An 18753-nucleotide genomic window follows, 5' to 3' on the forward strand; every position below is an offset into this window, starting at 1 on the left:
GGAAATTATGGCTTAGGTCGATATTAGGTACGTGTGTGGATCGTCCAGTTACTGGGCCTTATGCTCGCATAGAAAACGAGAAATCCTTCTTATCGTCATCACCAATATTTTATTGTATCTATGATTAACTGACGTTAATTATTCATTTGGTGGTCGTCGTGCTACGCTCACATTGAAAACATTTTTTTCAATATTAATCTTACTCGATAATCATGTAGCTGTCAACTCCGTTGCCCGACAGAATTCTACGGAAGGGATACGCCAGCGATCGCTATACAAGAGGGGGGTGTACTCACAAGCGCCACCTGTGGCCAGGTACTGCAGTACTTCTTGTTGACACCACCTCAATTTTTCCTCTGTCGTGCCTCCGGCTAGACCTACATGGATACGCTGTTGATTCTGGAGTTTTTGCTCACGATTTGGTGATGTATTTGCTCTAGATTTTAGCTTTCGCTATTCAGGAAGTTTTATTATTAGCTTAGCTAGCTTTTGGAATTAATTTGATTAATTATGGTGACGAAGAGAGTATGAACTCTCTTTCACCTTTAGATGGCCGACCCTTCCCTTAGACGGAAGTGTTGGTGTCTAAGAGAGTATAGACTCTCTTTCTTAATTTTGCTTAACAAAAGTTATAGATTTATTTTATATCTCTCCGCCTTTTATAGGCCTCTTCGATTAACTTCCTTTTTTATAAACTTATTAAAATTAATTTTTATATTTGTTTATATTCGACCTTTCCTAATACTAGGCGGTCTTTTCTTGTACCGAAGTTAATTAACATTGAGCCCGTCATTTCGGTTTTACCTGTTAACATATTATGCTATTTTAATGTTTTTGAAAGAATTTCTTTGATAGTCTCGTACTGTTTTCAAAGTGGAACTAACGTTTTGTTTTGTCTCTGCAGTTGTTGACGTTCAGAACGTTCAACTTGCGCTCTATCGTTACGATAGAGAGAGAATTTTCACGGTGTCACGTTGCAGTAAGAGTAAACCGTTTCTAGCGTTTTGTTCATTCTTTCTTAGCTTAATGGTTTTAATTCTAATAAGGAACTTTTTATTTGGGAAATCTTTCAGTTTTTTTCCTTTAACAATAATATGTTTTAACGATATATATGATTGGGCTCTTCTCTCAGGTTCTAAGTCAAGAGAGAGAGAGAGAGATAGAGACGGAGGGAGAGAGAGGAGGATAAACGTTTCGTTCAAGCGAGTAACGTTGTTATCGTTTTTGCTCTTCTCCCTAGTCTCTTTAGGGGAAGAAGGTAAAAGTTTCTAGAGTTTTATTCTTGTTCTCAAGCTTTATGCGGTGAGAGATTTTAAACGTAGTTTATTTGATCTAGTGTTTAGTCTCTTTCCAGCCACTGAATTATTTATCTTTCATTAGATTTTTCTGTTACATTGTAATTCTGTTTTCGCAATTATTAACTTTTAAGGAAGGATAGAATTGCGTGTTTCAGGTACAACCACTTAAAGTTTCGAGTTCAGTGAAATAAGTGCAAACAGAAAATCAAAAGTGATAAGTGATAAGCGCAAAGTGTTACAGTGTTGCGTTCGAGGGTTCGTCTGTTCGTGCCAGTTGTTCGCCTAGTCTGGGACCTCTTACAAGCTCCCAAGCCCAGGGGAGAAGTAATGTCGAAGGACTTATGGGTTCAGCAGGCCTTGATCGACGAACAGACGTTTTTCCCTCCGTGGTTTCGGGTGTATCTACACACGTTGCCGACGTGATCACCCCACCCACACAAAGACGAGAGAGCCCTTTCTTTCCTTGTCTGCGGTAGAGGTTTCTCGCAGAAACCATGGACCAATCTTGCAGCTTTTAAGTGCAAGTCGGTCCCTTCCGCACAAGTCCAACTCCTAGGTGTAGCCATTAGCACTGGGTCAGTTCGGACTTGCTGCAGTACGACAACTGCACACCTCCCAGAGAGGCAAGGTGGTATCGCAACAGGCAGTAGCTCCGTCTGTTGCCGCACCAGCTGTTTTAGACCCTCAGTCTCAACGGACAGTAGCTCCGTTTGTTGTTGTCTTTCTTAAACTCTAGTGGTCTTTGCTGCAGTCAATGCAGTCTCAGCTTGCGGTGTTGATGCAGGAGTTTCAGGCAGAGGAGGTTAATACACCTCCTCCTGCGAACGCTCCTCCTCCTCTGCGCAGTACAATCTGCCAGACGTATGAGGTTGAGGTTCCTCAGGCTACCTCCATGCGTGAGCTGCCGCGTTGGGAGTTGCCAGTTACCAACGTTGTGCAGCAACCTCCACCTTCCTTAAGGCAACCTCAACAATGGGAACAGGAGTCTTATGCCTTACATCCTCCTCTTCCTTTGAGGCAAGAGTTTCTTGCAGTTAGACCATCTTCGAGGCAACAACCTCTTGAGGTACGACAACCTCTACCATCCTTGAGGCAGCCACCTCAGCTCTCGCAGCTGCTACCTCAACTTTCCTCAAGGCGAGAGCCTCAACTCTTGAGGCTAGCACCTCAAGAACCTCAACTCGTGAGACAGGAACTGCGTTCTGCGCAGCCGCTACCTCAACTCTCGCAGCTCACACCTCAAGAACCTCAACTCGTGAGACAGGAACCTGCTACTGCGCATCCACCTCAACCCTTGAGGCAAGCGCAACTCTTGAGGCAGGAACCTCATGCTATGAGTCAGCCACCTCAACGCATGCATCTGCCACTTTCTCCTCAGCTTGAGCCTCTTCCCATTCAACTTTGAAATAACAAATGACAATAATAACACCTCATTACTTTCATAACTTGCATTTGTAAAACATATACATGTATGCCTACACAAACATTATGATAATGGAGGTTATTCGTATTACTTAAAAAAAAAAAAAATATATATGTATTCCTTGCAATATATTTTTAACAAAATCGCAAAAATATGGCAAAAATATCTTCAAAACAAAAATGAATCATGAGTTATGAATATAATGTAAATATTATGTTGATATTAAAACCACATGCAAGCATGCATGAAGTAATGCAGTGTTGCCAACAGGGCGAGTTTCCCTTTCCTGAGGTGAAGTAGATTATAGTACGTATATTTAGTGCAGCTTAATTCTACGATTATCATGCCGGCTATCAAATTCATCAACAAAACAGTCTAAATCAATTCCCTCGGCACGTGCACTTTCAATGGACAGTAATGCGATATTACTCAATCTAGCACTGGTCATGGAATTTCTGAGAAATGTTACCCGCCATGCAACATGCTCTGCTTACCTTACAGCATGCTCTACATACAGCATGCTCTGCATACAGCATGCTCTGCATACAGCATGCTCTGCATACCTTACCGCATGCTTCTCAGTCGCACATCTTTGGTTGTTGCCAACTCACTAGACTGTCAAGCAGTTTCATAACGTTGCCTTCTAGTCTGCTGCTTTTGCACCAGTGAAACCCTCACTGAGAGAACTTAGCTTTTCTCGGATATGGTCCCTGTAGATGAGAAAGTGCTTTTCTCCCTCCTTCTGATATTCCCTTGAGGACTCTGTCATTTGGAGAGGAGCCTTTAGCTGCGTAGCCTCCTATGGACTTTTATTTAAGCATAACATGCTTCCAGGGAAGGTAATGGTTCCACTTCAGTCGCTAACCCCGTCTGTTACCACACCTGCTCCCATAGACCTTGAGCTGTGTTGCAAGACATGCAGTCCAAGCTTAGTCCTTGTTAGAGGATTTTTTGTTTACGGAGTCAGTGTGTCACTGGGAAGACGTTCAACAACCAGCAGAAGTGACTTGTTGTGACGCAGTGCGGCAACCTCAGCAACCCGATAAGGAGTTGTCTGTACGACCCAGACAGTCTAGACAGCTTCGGGTTGTCACTGTACTTCCTCGCTTCCCCATGGTTGACAATTCACAGACTGTGCAGCAGTACGATGATCTTGTGTCCGGCTCCGTCAGACGACTGGCTTTTAAGAGCTCCCACAAGTCGTCGCTGTCTGGAGATTCTCAGATGGACTATGGATCTGACCAAGGAACTGGGCCTCCTGGTCAATTTTGAGGAGTCCCAGCTCGTCCCATCCCAGACCATTGTCTACCTGGGTATGGATCTTCAGAGTCGAGCTTTTCGGGCTTTTCCGTCGGCCCCAAGGATCTTCCAAGCCCTAGAATGCATCCAGAGCATGCTGAGAAGGAACCGATGCTCAGTCAGGTAGTGGATGAGTCTAACAGGGACACTTTCATCGCTGGCCCTGTTCATCGTGTTAGGGAGACTCCACCTCCGCCCCCTTCAGTATCATCTAGCTGCTCACTGGATAAAGGACATGACGCTAGAGACGGTCTCAGTTCCTGTTTCCGAAGAGAGGAGGTCTACTCTCGCGTGGTGTAAGAACAGCTTTCTTCTCAAGGAAGTCTACCTTTGGCTGTTCAGAAACCCGACCGCCGTCTCCTCTCGGACGCATCAGACACGGGCTGGGGTGCGACTTTGGACGGACAGGAATGCTCGGGAACATGGAATCAGGAGCAAAGGACACTTCACATCAATTGCAAGGAGTTGTTGGCGGTTCTTCTGGCCTTGATAAACTTCAAGTCCCTCCAGCTTAACAAGGTGGTGGAGGTGGACTCTGACAACACCACAGCCCTGGCTTACATCTCCAAGCTGGGAGGGACTCTTTCGTGGAAGTTGTTCTAGATCGCAAGGGACCTCCTCATCTGGTCAAAAGATCGAAAGCTCATGCTGGTAACGAGGTTCATTCAGGGCGGTATGAATGTCATGGCAGATCGCCTCAGCCGGAAGGGTCAGGTCATCCCCACAGAGTGGACCCTTCACAAGAATGTTTGCAGCAGACTTTGGGCCCTGTGGGGTCAGCCAACCATAGATCTGTTCGCTACCTCGATAACCTAGAGACTCCTGTTGTATTGTTCTCCGATTCCAGACCCAGCAGCAGTTCACGTGGATGCTTTTCTGCTGGACTGGTCCCATCTCGACCTGTATGCATTCCCGCCGTTCAAGATTGTCAACAGGGTACTTCAGAGGTTCTCCTCTCGCAAAGGGACACGGCTGACGTTGGTTGGCTCCGCTCTGGCCCGCGAGAGAATGGTTCATAGAGGTACTGCAATGGCTGGTCGACATTCCCAGGACTCTTCCTCTAGGAGTGAACCTTCTACGTCAACCTCACGTAAAGAAGGTACACCCAAACCTCCACGCTCTTCGTCTGACTGCCTTCAGACTTTCGAAAGACTCTCAAGAGCTAGGGGCTTTTCGAAGGAGGCAGCCAGAGCGATTGCCAGAGCAAGGAGAACATCCACTCTCAGAGTCTATCAGTCTCAAGGGGAAGTCTTCCGAAGCTGGTACAAGACCGATGCAGTTTCCTCAACCAGTACCACTGTAACCCAGATTGCTGACTTCCTGTTACATCTAAGGAAAGTAAGATCCCTTTCAGCTCCTACGATCAAGGGTTACAGAAGTATGTTGGCAGCGCTTTTCCGCCACAGAGGCTTGGATCTTTCCACCAACAAAGATCTACAGGACCTCCCTAGGTCTTTTGAGACCTCAAAGGAACGTCGGTTGTCCACTCCAGGCTGGAATCTAGACGTGGTCCTAAGGTTCCTTATGTCATCAAGATTTGAACCTCTCCAATCAGCCTCTTTTTAGGACCTCACATTAGAAACTCTTTCCCTCGTGTGCTTGACAACAGCTAAAAGAGTAAGTGAGATCCACGCCTTCAGCAGGATCATAGTTTTCACATCTGAAACGGCTACATGTTCCTTGCAGCTCGGTTTTTGCTAAACGAGCTTCCTTCACGTCCTTGGCCTAAGTCATTCGAGATCCCAAGCCTGTCCAACTTGGTGGGGAATGAACTGGAGAGAGTACTTTGCCCAGTTAGAGCTCTTAGGTACTATCTAAAAAGGTCTTAACCTTTACGAGGACAATCAGAAGCCTTATGGTGTGCTATCAAGAAGCCTTCTTTTCCAAGGTCTAAGAACTCAGTTTCTTACTATTCAGGCTTCTGATTAGGGAAGCACATTCTCATCTGAAGGAAGAAGACCTTGCTTTGCTGAAGGTAAGGACACATGAAGTGAGAGCTGTGGCTACTTCAGTGGCCTTCAAACAGAACCGTTCTCTGCAGAGTGTTATGGATGCAACCTATTGGAGAAGCAAGTCAGTGTTCGCATCATTCTATCTCAAAGATGTCCAGTCTCTTTACAAGTACTGCTACACCCTGGGACCATTCGTAGCAACGAATGCAGTAGTAGGCGGGGGCTCAGCCACTACATTCCCATAATCCCATAACCTTTTAACCTTTCTCTTGAATACTTTTTATGGGTTGTACGGTCGGCTAAGAAGCCTTCCACATCCTTGTAGATTTGGCGGGTGGTCAATTCTTTCTTGAGAAGCGCCGAGGTTAAAGGTTGTGATGAGGTCCTTTAGTATGGGTTGCAGCCCTTGATACTTCAGCACCTTAGAGTTGTTCAGCCTCCTAAGAGGAACGCTGCGCTCAGTAAGGAAGACGAACTTATTTAAGGCAGAGTAATGGCTCAAGTCGACTTCCTTACCAGGTACTTATAATTTCATTGTTATTTTGAATAACTGATAATATGAAATACGGGATACTTAGCTTCTTGATATACATGTACACTGGTTTTCACCCACCTCCCTGGGTGTGAATCAGCTACATGATTATCGGGTAAGATTAATATTGAAAAATGTTATTTTCATTAGTAAAATAAATTTTTGAATATACTTACCCGATAATCATGATTTAATTGACCCACCCTTCCTCCCCATAGAACCAGTGGACCGAGGAAAAATTGAGGTGGTGTCAACAAGAAGTACTGCAGTACCTGGCCACAGGTGGCGCTTGTGAGTACACCCCCCTCTTGTATAGCGATCGCTGGCGTATCCCTTCCGTAGAATTCTGTCGGGCAACGGAGTTGACAGCTACATGATTATCAGGTAAGTATATTCAAAAATTTATTTTACTAATGAAAATAACATTTTTGGGGTGTATGTATGATAGCGGCCACCTGTGTGTGTGATGACGGCGGTCTAAGAATACGGCAGTGTAAGGGAGTGTCGCAGGGGGCCGTTAGTTCCCCCGGAGCCTTTGTGTATCACTGGCCAGTTCCTCCCGTGTCAATTAAAAATGGACAACTAACCTACAAGTCATGTCCTTACCTACTTGCATAATTGGGGGAGGGGCTAACTCCCCCTTGCGATCCCCCTTACATTGCCGTGGTCGCTATCATACACCCCGTGCCCCAATTAGGTAATTAGGTAAGGAGACGGCTTGTAGGTTAGGTTAGATGGGGGATAAATATATGATACTTTAATTACTAGTGAAACTAGAATTCACTATAAAAAATGGACGAGTGCTGGCTAGTTTGATATTTTTTCTCTATGTTTGATAGGGGCTAGGGCATAGTAACTCGCATATCGGTCGATTAAAATGTGAAGTACTATATGTTATTCACTCTAAGTCCATTAATTTACCTGAGACACTGAAGGGGACTTATTGCGCATGCTTGGTTTCTGCGCATTTGCAATGATGTATCTGTCAGGGCGGTTTTTAAACCAATTAACTGCTTACAAGTACTTCTTTATAAGTTTCCGGATGTTGTTCTACAATAGCCATTTTTTTCCACCTTCCCCTTCAGTTTCAACTTCACCACCATCACATGAAGACATGTCCAGGAGGAAACTTTAGTGAAGTTCATCGATCTATTTCGAAATTTAGTGAGGTTTCATTTATGCCGGCAATTGATTATGATGGAAATACTCTCCGTTCAGAGTAAAGTCATTGTTACTCGTGTGAAAATGAAAAATAACAGAGAAATAATGCCTCAACAGTCCGATTCCTAGTTAATTTTTAGGGAAGACCAACACATTTTCTACTGAAAAGCTTCTGTAAAGATTACCCTAAAAAAAAAAGAAAAAAAAAGGTGTTGGTATCAATCATAAGTTAAGGAATTATTTGTGATTTAATTTATCATAATATAAGGCTTTGGTATTTACTTTATCATAATGTCAGGATTTATTTGTAATTTACTTTTAGTTTGTGACCTGGGAAGGGGGTCTAGCTAGCGGTTGTGACGCGGTAAGGGGGGTCCGGGCTTGCCCCCGACTAGGTGTTGTGACCTTGGAACTACTAGGTTAGGTTAGGTGGGTTTGTTGGGTTCTGTACCCTTTTACATATCTCAAAAGTGTTAAATGATCATGTTTTGGCCTGTTTTCAGCCACTTACGTGAATCGTATATTTTTCCAACTGGTTATCTAGTCCTTATTTTGCATTTTTAAACATAAGACTTACCCGGTAGTTATATATATAGCTATACGTCCCTGATGTCCGGTATAAATTTCAAAACTCGCGGCAATCACAGATTGGGTAGCCAGGTGTACCACCTGCGCGCCCCTAGCGAGGTACCTGGAACCATTCCATGATTCCTCAGATCTTTCCTGCCGCGCACGCCGGCAATATCGTTGGATTTTTCACTCGCTGTAACCTGTATAATTGCAGTCATCTTGGTGATGTACCATTTACTGTTAGCTTTCGCTAGTTTGGTTTTATTTCGACTGAGTAGTGGTTGGGTTATGATTGATATGTTCATAACTTGAAAGGGGTAGGTTTAGGAGTTTTTTCCGCCTACTGTCAAAATAAACCTCCTCTTAAAAACATTATGGCGGTAGGTAAACACTCCGCCAACGCTATGACGTCACTATCATATGATGTAATCTATGTAGTTACTACGTAGTATGACTTTCATATTCATTTCTTTTTCTATGCAGAGAATGGAAAGTAATATTCTACTTACAAACCAAAAGTATTTAAGTTTATATAAAAGGAATATATTATTTTTAAGAATATATTTGTCCTATTAGTATACTTTTAGATAATTATCGATCTTATTTCAGAGTTTAAATAAACTAGCGTACAGTTAAAGTTACGCTACTTTTTATGGTTGTTCGTGGAGATTGCGAGTCTTCCACAATCTTTGACTTTAGTCAGGTGGTCATTTTGTTCCTTGAGAGTGCCCCAGAACAAGGGTATTGGAGGAGGTCCTGTCACATAGAGGTTTTTAGACCGTTTTGACAGCTCCTAGAGGTCTTCAGCCCCCTGGGTGGATCGCTGGATCTCATAAGGAAAGCGAACATAATGAAAGATTTCATTGAAGTCAGCTTCCTTATCAGGTACGAACCCTTAAGCTTGTCTATTAACTCTTAAGTAAAATTCCAATAAAGTTGGCTGTCTCTAACCCTCCACCAAAGGTGTTAATCAGCTATATATATAACTACTGGGTAAGTCTTATGTTTAAAAATGATATTTTCATTATAAGATAAATTTTTGAACATACTTACCCGGTAGTTATATATAATTAAATTCCCACCCTTCTCCCCTCTAGAGACTAGAGGCATGGAAGATCTGAGGAATCATGGAATGGTTCCAGGTACCTCGTTAGGGGCGCGCAGGTGGTACACCTGGCTACCCAATCTGCGATTGCCGCGAGTTTTGAAATTTCTGCTGGACGTCAGGGACGTATAGCTATATATATAACTACCAGGTAAGTATGTTCAAAAATTTATTTCATAATGAAAATATGATTTCTGACCATTATTATTGATGTAATTCACTCGTTTATGACATTTCCCCACTCAAAAGACCCCGGTTTCCCACTTTATATAAGGGGATCCAGAAACTCATAAATGGGTGGTTTGCCCCAATAATCAAGGTCAGAAATGCATAGAACACAAAATAACAAGTAGGAAAAATATATGGTTCATGTATTTGGCTAGGGATTAAAGTATCATATATTTACTGATGGGGGAAGTTTAAGTTAGTTGGGTTTTTTTGTAGAGGTTTTGCCTAAAAACTGACCTGAAAATGGGAAGAAAAATCCCATTTTCTATGCACATTGATATACAAAGGCTCCCATTATTTTGTTGCTTCTTTGCTTTGGCAAGTGGTATGTTTTGCACTACGTGCGTTACCCAAGTATTTTGGCGACAAAGTCGGTGACCCAACTCTATACATACTATCTCGATATTTAATGCAGGTAAAGGGGTGCATAAGGTCAAGGAATCTGGGTTGAGTTTGGGAGGAACAAGAGTTTTGACGCACAGGGGTACGATCCTTTTAAAGTCTATCCTGTAATTTGTATTTTTCCAACAAAAACTGAGTCCTTTTAACTTAACTTCCCGCCATCACTCTCTCTGAAAGTCTCCTCTACTTGCCATTAACTATGGACGTTTATTGACACCTCATTATAAGTTAAATGGCTGAGTCTCAGGTCCACCAGCATCTTCTCATAATGAAAGGACTTGTGTTTGTATTGTTACAAAAAATACAAATTACTTTTAAAATATATAATTTCAAAGCACTTAAATCTATTTCAGTTGGATAATCATCAGTATAGACTGGTTTATGTTAGTTACTTACCAAGTACCGTATAGAGTTGCACAAACCTGAAATTTAAGGACATTTTGTTAAAAATTTGAAGGCTAAGGAGATACAGTACACAAATATAAATTACTAAAAAGAAAAACTACAATTAGCAATCCATATTACAAACACCTTAATAGATATATTATTTCTATATAAATCACAGTGTTAATGTCATGCCTTACTTGTCATATTGGCCACCCATATCTCCCCTTTAACACAATATAGGTTAACATACTGTATTCATTTCCATAAGTTTAGGAGGCATGGCTAGACTTAATTTTTGTTTTATGTCAGAGAAAAGAACCAGGAGATCCTCGGGTTACGAGGGGCTCGAGTTACGATGATTCACCATTACAAATGCGCTCCCATAAGGTACTTCAGAATTCAACGTAATTCAGTTTCGAGTAATGATGTTTGATTTGTTAATTTGACGAACTACTTGCTGACGCGGAGAACAGCTAATGTCATCGTGTGGCCGCGAAGTAACACATCGTGTGTCACATAAGCATCAGTTTGCTATCGCAGCCTACGATAATACATTCAGGATTTTGGTGTTGCAAATTTTTAGAAAAAATTATTTTGCTTTGCATCATGTTTGGAAACCATAAGGAAGACTCTTCTGATGGCAGTGCATCCAGGAAGTGTAAAGTCATTATGATAGAAATTGAAGAGGACATCATGAAGTGAAATGAAAAAGAGGAGACCAATACAAACATAGGTCTTATGTTATGTCTTGGTCCTTCTATAGTTGCGATTATCATCAAGGATGAACTTTACATCCTTTTGACCATGTGAAAGGATTTGCCCCCTGTAAAGTCAACCATAATTACGAAACAACGCAGTGGTTTTTTGATTGAGATGTAGAGGTTATTAGTGCTCTAGCTGGACAACCAAAATCAGCAGTGGATCCCAGTGAGCCTTATGGTGATTCAGGAGAAGGCTACGCCTTTGTTTGAGACCTTGAAAAAGGAAGAGAGTGAAAGTAAGGAGGTTGTGGCAAATAAGGGGTGGTTTATGAGTTTTTCAGGCTTGTGTCAATTTGCATAACCTTAAGGTGCAAATTGAATGTAATGATTATGAAACAGTAAATGAATTATCAGATGCATTGGCTGAGATTATTATGGAAAGTGGGTTTTGTGCTAACAAGTCTTCAATGTTGATGAGACGGACTTATTTTGGAAGTGTATACTACCAAACCCGATCTACATTATTACGGAAGGAAGATAGCACTAGGGCACAAAATTGACAAGGAGAGACTGACTTTGTTTCTTGGGTGTAATGCTTCTGGCGACTGCAAGCTTGTGTATCAGGCTGAGAATCCCAGGTCACTCAAAGAGGTTTGGAATATTCAGCTACCCATCATCTGAAAGTCTCTTAGAAAGGCATTTGTTTCCCTCTTGTTATTTCAGGACTGATTTTTCAACCATTTTTTGCCTGAGGTTGAGTGGTATTGTAAGAAGGGCCTACCCTTTAAGGTGCTGCTATTACTGGACAATGTCCTTGGTCGCCTTGCCAGCTTAGGTAATTTCTGTTCCAATATCAAGGTGGTTTACTGGCCACCTAATACTACATCCCTGTTATAGCCTATGGGCCAATGTGTAATTGCTTCCTTTAAGGCCTACTACCTCTGTGGGACAGTTGCTATGGCTTTGGAGGCAACAGGGATGGCAAAAGACATTACCCTTTAGACAAGTCCTACAACATCCGAGATGCCATAAAAGACATTACTGAAGCTTGGGATAAGTTGAAACAAACTAACATGGATGGTGTCTGAGAAAAGCTTTGTCCCCAGCTTTTGCAGCAAGTTTGGACTTTTTGTAAGCATATTAAAATGGTTAGCTCCTTATTTCTTTTAGTTAATTCCATGTTGGGGAAAAATTAAAGTTAATATACTGTAGCAACATCACTAGCTTATGTTTGTAGGATACCCTTTAATAAGTCTTACCTAATGGTATGTTTGCATAATCTTTTTAATGCCTTTTCAAAAGGCCTACCTAGTTGATTGTACTTCTTTTTGCTACCTATGATGTTGATTTTAATAGCAAAGCCAAATGGACACTATAATTTTCAGGTTTTTTCCCCTTCGTATCCCCTGCTGTCAGCATTATTTTCTTACAGTGCTTCAGGTGTCATATTCCTCTATATGTTTTAATACAATTTACTGTATTCTCCTTTCTTTACTTGTAGTGATGAGATGCTTGTAGATGTAGAACTGTACAATGCTAAAACCTAATAGACCTTTTTTTATTTTCAGAGTTTGGCTGAAGTTTTCCGATGTTTCATCTGTATGGAAAAACTTCAGGATGCCCACCTATGTCCACATTGTTCAAAATTATGCTGCTATTTGTGCATCAGACGTTGGTTGACAGAGCAACGACCTCAGTGCCCGCACTGTCGGGCAAACTTGCATCTTCATGAATTGGTTAACTGCCGATGGGTCGAAGAAGTTACCCAGCAGCTTGACACATTACAACAGGCTGGTGCAAGGCCACTCCCTCCAGATACCGACAAAGACAAGTAAGCTGTGCAAATGAATTCTTTTCTATGAAATTTATGTAACCATGAACAGAAGAGTTCATTATATCTAGTACATGTATTGCTTTGATTTATTTGTCTGTTGATGTTATTGACATTATTGAAGAAAAATCAATAGTGGCTAGATCATTTTGTAGCTTAGCTACTTGAAAGAATTATGTTAATAAGTGAAAAGTGCTTTATGATTTCGGTATATGTTTGCATTGATTTTTAAGGGTATATTTTTACATTAAATTTCCGGCGCCTATTTTTGCATTGAATCACGTATGTGACAAATGAATTTAATACAAAGTCAATACATGCAAGAATGATTAGCATGGTACAGTATTGTCACATGTTGCTGTAGGAAAATTTATTATCAATAAGATAAAAAAAGAGAAATGTTGCAATAAAAGAAGCCCAAAATTTTGAGAATGATAGCTATAGAAAACATTTGACAAAATGCAATTGAGAAGGTAGAGTGTTGATAGTTGTTTGTCTGGTGGTTGATGACTGTCTGAAGGACTGTCATGTGGTGCTTAAGATCATTCCCGAATCGTTATGATTCCAAAAGTTACTCTGAAGAAACTTAGAATTAAGTTTGCTGAACTGCAGACAAGCAAGTAAAAACAAAAATGGATAAGTCTAAAAGCCAAAAACTCCAGTCAGCAGCAGAATGTTTATTTTCACTGACTGCTGAAATCAGAATGAGTGCTCAGTGAGCAAGCAGGGGGGGGGGGGGGGGGCGGCTGGGCTTACCTGCTCCTGGCCAGTGTCTATCTGACACTGGTTTACACCTTGTAATGAAAGTTTAATTTCCATATACTCCATCTTTGCTGATAATCTATCCCATGTAAGGGAGGAAGGTTTGTATTTCTGTCAAATCATAGACATTTTTTATACCTACTCTTCACTTTCCATCACTTTAATGATGCTATTATGGACTAAATGTTATAAATATTTACAGGTGTGAGAGTCATCAGGAAAAATTAAGTGTGTATTGTTGGACGTGCGGCAAATGCATATGTCACCAATGTGCTTTGTGGGGTGGAACCCATTCGGGGCATACATTTAAACCATTGGAAGAGGTCTATGAGCAGCATATTACACAAATAAGGGAAGAAGTAGCACAATTACGTAGAAGGTTGCATGAATTGGTGTCACTTGTTCAAGAAGTGGTAAGTACAAATTTAATTTTTAGCAATTTCCTTTGTAGAGAAAGCAATTTTAGTTAAGTGATCAACTCATTTTAATTTGTTCCTATGCTTATACAAACCTTTCACCCTTTTAAATAAGGAGATGATTTCAGCGCGAACGGGATGGATGTTTAATTTGTTAAAGAGGTACATATTGACAGGGGGGTGGTTTTGTAGCTGATAAATAAGTAATAGTGGCAAGTTTATAAGCTTAGCCTATCTAGAGAAACTTCATCCAACTCCCTAAGGGGCATTAACACATTATAATGTTATATTCAGTGTTTCGCTACCTCCTGATGTTATGCAACTCGTCACCCCGGTAGCACAATTGTAAGCCCCCATGTTGGTGGCAGAAGATTCAGGGTCCTCGGATAGCTCCTCTTCTTCTTCGTCTTATTCAGACGATACCTCGTCCTCCAGCTCTTCGTCGTCGGAAGACTCCAGCGACCAGGAGATGCAGAAAAAGAAATAGAAGAGGAAGAAGTCGAGCGCGAACTCAGGCCCGTCTAGGAAGAAGGCCAAAGTTGCTAAGAAAAAGAGCAAGAAGAAGATGAGTTCCAAAAAGAAGAGGGCAAAATTGGGTAAGTTAGTTTTTCCCCCTTGTGGGTCGAACGTGGCTCTTGCCGTTCCAGTGCCTGCCTTGGCGGCTGCTGGAGCCGCTAACGTGCCTTTGCCCAGTGTCTCTTTGGCTCCCTCCACGCTTCGGATGCAGCCGTTGGCACACACTAGCTTTTCTTTGCCCTTGTCCGGCAAGTCACTGGCTCCATCCATTCAGCGGAGGCAGCCGCTGGCTCAGCCCAGCAGCTTTGTTCCCATGCCCAACGTCTCGCCGGCTCCATCCATGCATCGGATGCAGCCGCTGGCACAGCATGGCAGTCACTCGCCACGGATTCCTCCGGGAGGGGGTAGACCAATGACGGCTACCTCCTCCTCAAGGGCTCCATCCGTGATGGAGATAGCTGCTCCGTCGAGTCGGCCGGATGCCAGGGATACGACTCTGCCCCCACGGATCCATCCGTGATCGAAGAATCAGCCGACACAGCGGATCAAGTGGTAGTGGGCTTAGTGGATGCTGGAGAATGTTCACCTGATGAAGCATCCTCATACAGAAAAGTTTTAGCCCTTAAATGGCATCACCATAGACTGGATGAGCCCAAACCATTCTCGGAGTAGGCCTGGCTTTCGGGTTTGGGTAGGATGGTGGACAACCCTATACAGCCGAAACCATCCTTGACCCTACCAGTGGCTCCAGACTTGTCCCTGGGCATGGACCACATCAACCATTTTGTCTCGGGACACAAGAACCCCCTCAGGGCCTAAGGGTCCTTCAAGCTCCTGCCCGGGCTTAGGACCCAGAAGAAATTTTGTGTGCCAGACGGGCTGCCTGCAGGGCCTCAAGCAATGGAAGAAGCCGTTGCGGCTCTGAGCCAGGGCAGCACGGATGACAGGATCCTTACTGCCCCCGTGGTCCTCCCACAGGCGGAGGCCACTAGGATGTAAGACACGTCTCGGGACATCATCAATGTGGCCTGGTTGGACCTGTGGGCATGCACTTTACCAGGTTTTCACCTCTCCCACGATCTCTCGGTGCCTGAGAATCAAGCCCTAAGGCATGAGCTCATACACCCTGGGGGCAAGGCAACGAAATTCTTGACATTCCCCTCTCAAGGGAGACTGGACAATCTAGACCACATAGTTCGACCATTCCTAGCAAATGCGCCAGTGAGGGCCAAGGATTGGCAGCAACTCGTGGGCCACCTGGTCTCATTGAAGAAGCTAGTTCCTCAGGGGAGGCTCAAGCTGAGGCCGGTCCAGTGGAATCTGAAGGACCAATGGCCACCGGGAGACCTGCCTCAGTCCTTAGTCATGATGAACCCAGCCACTAGAAACATGCTCCTCTGTGGTCAAAGGAGGGAGGGGGACCCCATCTGCTCGAAGAGACAGCAGAGGGAAAGTGGTCCCCGGATGAGAAGCTTCTCCACATAAACCTGCTTGAGCTGCTGGTGGTTCAAAAGGCCCTCGCAATATTTGCCCATCGGCTGCGGGGAAACGCAATAGCCCTCATGTGCGACAACCGTGGTGGCTTACATAAAGAAGCAAGGAGGATTGAGATCAAGGGAGCTGTGCGATCTCACGGCTCGAGTCCTGGAATGGGCCGAGAGGAATCACATCATTCTCACAGCCAGGTACATTCCGGGAAGAGAAACGTCCTAGCCGACAGCCTCAGCAGAGCAGGGCAAGTAGTGGGGTCGGAGTGGTCCCTACACCCACAGGTGGCCCAGAAGGTCCTACAGTTGTGGGGCTCACCGGTGATAGACCTGTTCGCCACAAGGTTCAACATAAAGCTCCCCGTGTTCTGTTCTCCTGTGCCAGACCCGGCAGCAGCGTTCGAGGACGCCTTCCAGCACCCATGGGACGGACTTGACGTGTATGCCTTTCCCCCCTTCGGGATTCTCAGGCAGGTGCTCAACAGGCTCAGGCAATCAAGGGCAACAGTGATGACTTTGGTAGCGCCCTGGTGGCCGGAGAGGGAGTGGTTCGCGGATCTACAGGACCTGGCCACCCTTCCTCCGTGGCCCCTACCAGTAAGGGAAGACCTTCTGAACCAGCTTCACTTTCGGAGATTTCACGAAAACCCTCAGTGCCTCCAGCTACACGCATGGAGGTTATCGAGCGCCTGTTGAGAAAAGGATACTCGGGGAAGACGGCTTCGAGGATGTCAGGGTATCTGCAGAAGTCCTCGATTGCGGTGTACCAGCCCACGTTTGCGAAGTGGTGTGCCATGCAGAACCTGAGGCCGCTGGATGCATCAGTCCACAAGATTGCAGACTTCCTGTTTCACCTGTGGGACGACCTGGGGCTCTCCATTCCAGCCATCAAGTGGGTCCGAGTGGCCCTGAGGCAGGTCTTTCAGCTCAGAGGCATCGACCTGGGGGCCTCTCGCCAGATTACCATGCTCATCAGAAGTTTCGAGCAGTCTTGTTACACCCGCGCCGCTCGGGTCCCGCAGTGGGACGTAGCCAAGGTTCTCATAAGTTTTGACAAGGCCTTCCTTCGAGCCCCTCAAGGATATTCTAGATAAAGATCTCACCCTCAAGATGGTGTTCTTGCTGGCTCTGGCCTCAGCCAAGCGCGCGAGTGAGCTCCACGGCTTGTCATTCAAGGTCTTGCACTCGAAAGGGTGGAAGGACCTGTCCTTTAAGTTTCTGCCTGAGTTTGTGGCCAAAATGCAGAACCCGGCTATTGCAGACCCGAGGTTCGAGGGGTTCTTGGTCCCGGCAATCCCTCACTTGGACAACCCAGAAGACTTGCTCCTGTGCCCAGTGAGAACGGTCTGGAAATACCTCAGCAGGACAGCCAGACTCCGGCCGGGCATCAAAAGTCTGTTTGTCTCCTCAGGCCCGGTAAAGAAGGCCGTGTTGAAGAACACGATCTCTTTCTGGCTTTGGCAAGTCATCAAGATAGCTTACGCCAGTGAGGGGTCTGCAGTCCCTGGTACCCCGCGACCCCATGATATTAGAGGTCTTAGCACTTCTTTGGCCTTTGATAGCAACATGGCAGTGGGCCAAATCATGCGAGCAGGCACATGTTCCAGGCAGTCCACCTTTACGGCCCACTACCTGAAAGACTGCACAAGGAAGTCCCTGGACTCCTCCTCCATTGGACCGGTGATTTCCGCCCTTCAACAAGTTTAGAGCTACGGCCCTGGGTAGCCCGAGAGAAGTAATTGCGAGCAACACAGGTTCCCCCCTTACTTCCCTTTCCTTGCTACCCTTTCCCTTCCCTTCCCTCCTCCCATGGGAGAGATGGATGTTTTGGAAGCCAATGCCCGGATTATTTATAAAGGGAGTTTATACAAACAGGTAGACTTTTGCGTGCTTCCCCTGACTCTCCTACCCTGGTCTTTATGTCGTTTGGACCTAGCTGCCTATCTAGGTCCTGTGCCCTTGGATGGTAGTGGTGGGTCTTCCAGCCTTTAAGTCCACCCCCGCCTCCTAAAGTGCAAGTCTCCTAAGAAAGTAATTTAGTTCGAGGTAAGTTCCGTGTTGGAACAAATCACAAATTGTAAGTAATTTGTATTTTTCCTAACAGTACTTACCTCTAACTACTTTCGGGTTATTGCCCACCCATCCTGCCCCGGGTGCCTTACAGGTGTTCGAGGTACAGACCCATATGCTTAGTGACGACAACGGCCCAGTAGCGCAACCATGCGCTGACCCCTGGTCGCCTCAGGGCACGTATCCCTCCGCCACGGAGGGACCCGACAAGGGAAAACGGAGATACGGGGGACTGCGCAAAATTCTTGGTCGGATAGGGAGGAGATCCCAGATACTCCTAAGAAAGTAGTTGGAGGTAAGTACTGTTAAGAAAAATACGAATTACTTAAAATTTGTGATTTTGTTTAATCTCTCTATTGTTTGAGTACAGTATGTTAAATATCTTAAAACCCAGTGCGATGAGTTAGATGGTTACTTGAGCTGTTAACTTTTTGGAATGAAATTAGCCCAGTAGCCTACACATCAGAATACATAACATTTAGAAAATAAGAACTTTGTTGTTCATTAGAATACCCTGTACAAGGAAAATAGAAAGTAAAATATGCATCTATAAACTTTTAAAATCTGTAATTTTGTACAAATAGTTGTATGAGTTTTTCATATATTCATAGGC

General features: G+C 44.2%; 1 protein-coding gene across 6 annotated transcripts in view; it reads left to right on the forward strand.

Annotated features, from left to right (window-relative positions):
• The window catches only part of LOC137629476 (E3 ubiquitin-protein ligase TRIM37-like), a 110052-nt gene that overhangs the window by 495 nt on the left and 90804 nt on the right, over positions 1-18753 (forward strand). For all 6 annotated transcript variants that reach the window (XM_068360801.1, XM_068360805.1, XM_068360802.1 and 3 more), the window contains exons 2-3: positions 12627-12889; positions 13854-14064. In XM_068360801.1, the coding sequence (XP_068216902.1) occupies positions 12627-12889; positions 13854-14064 (474 nt within the window). The remainder of the gene's footprint in view (positions 1-12626; positions 12890-13853; positions 14065-18753) is intronic.

Source organism: Palaemon carinicauda, chromosome 37 (genome assembly GCF_036898095.1).
Source record: "Palaemon carinicauda isolate YSFRI2023 chromosome 37, ASM3689809v2, whole genome shotgun sequence".
Classification (NCBI taxonomy): Eukaryota; Metazoa; Arthropoda; class Malacostraca; order Decapoda; family Palaemonidae; genus Palaemon; species Palaemon carinicauda.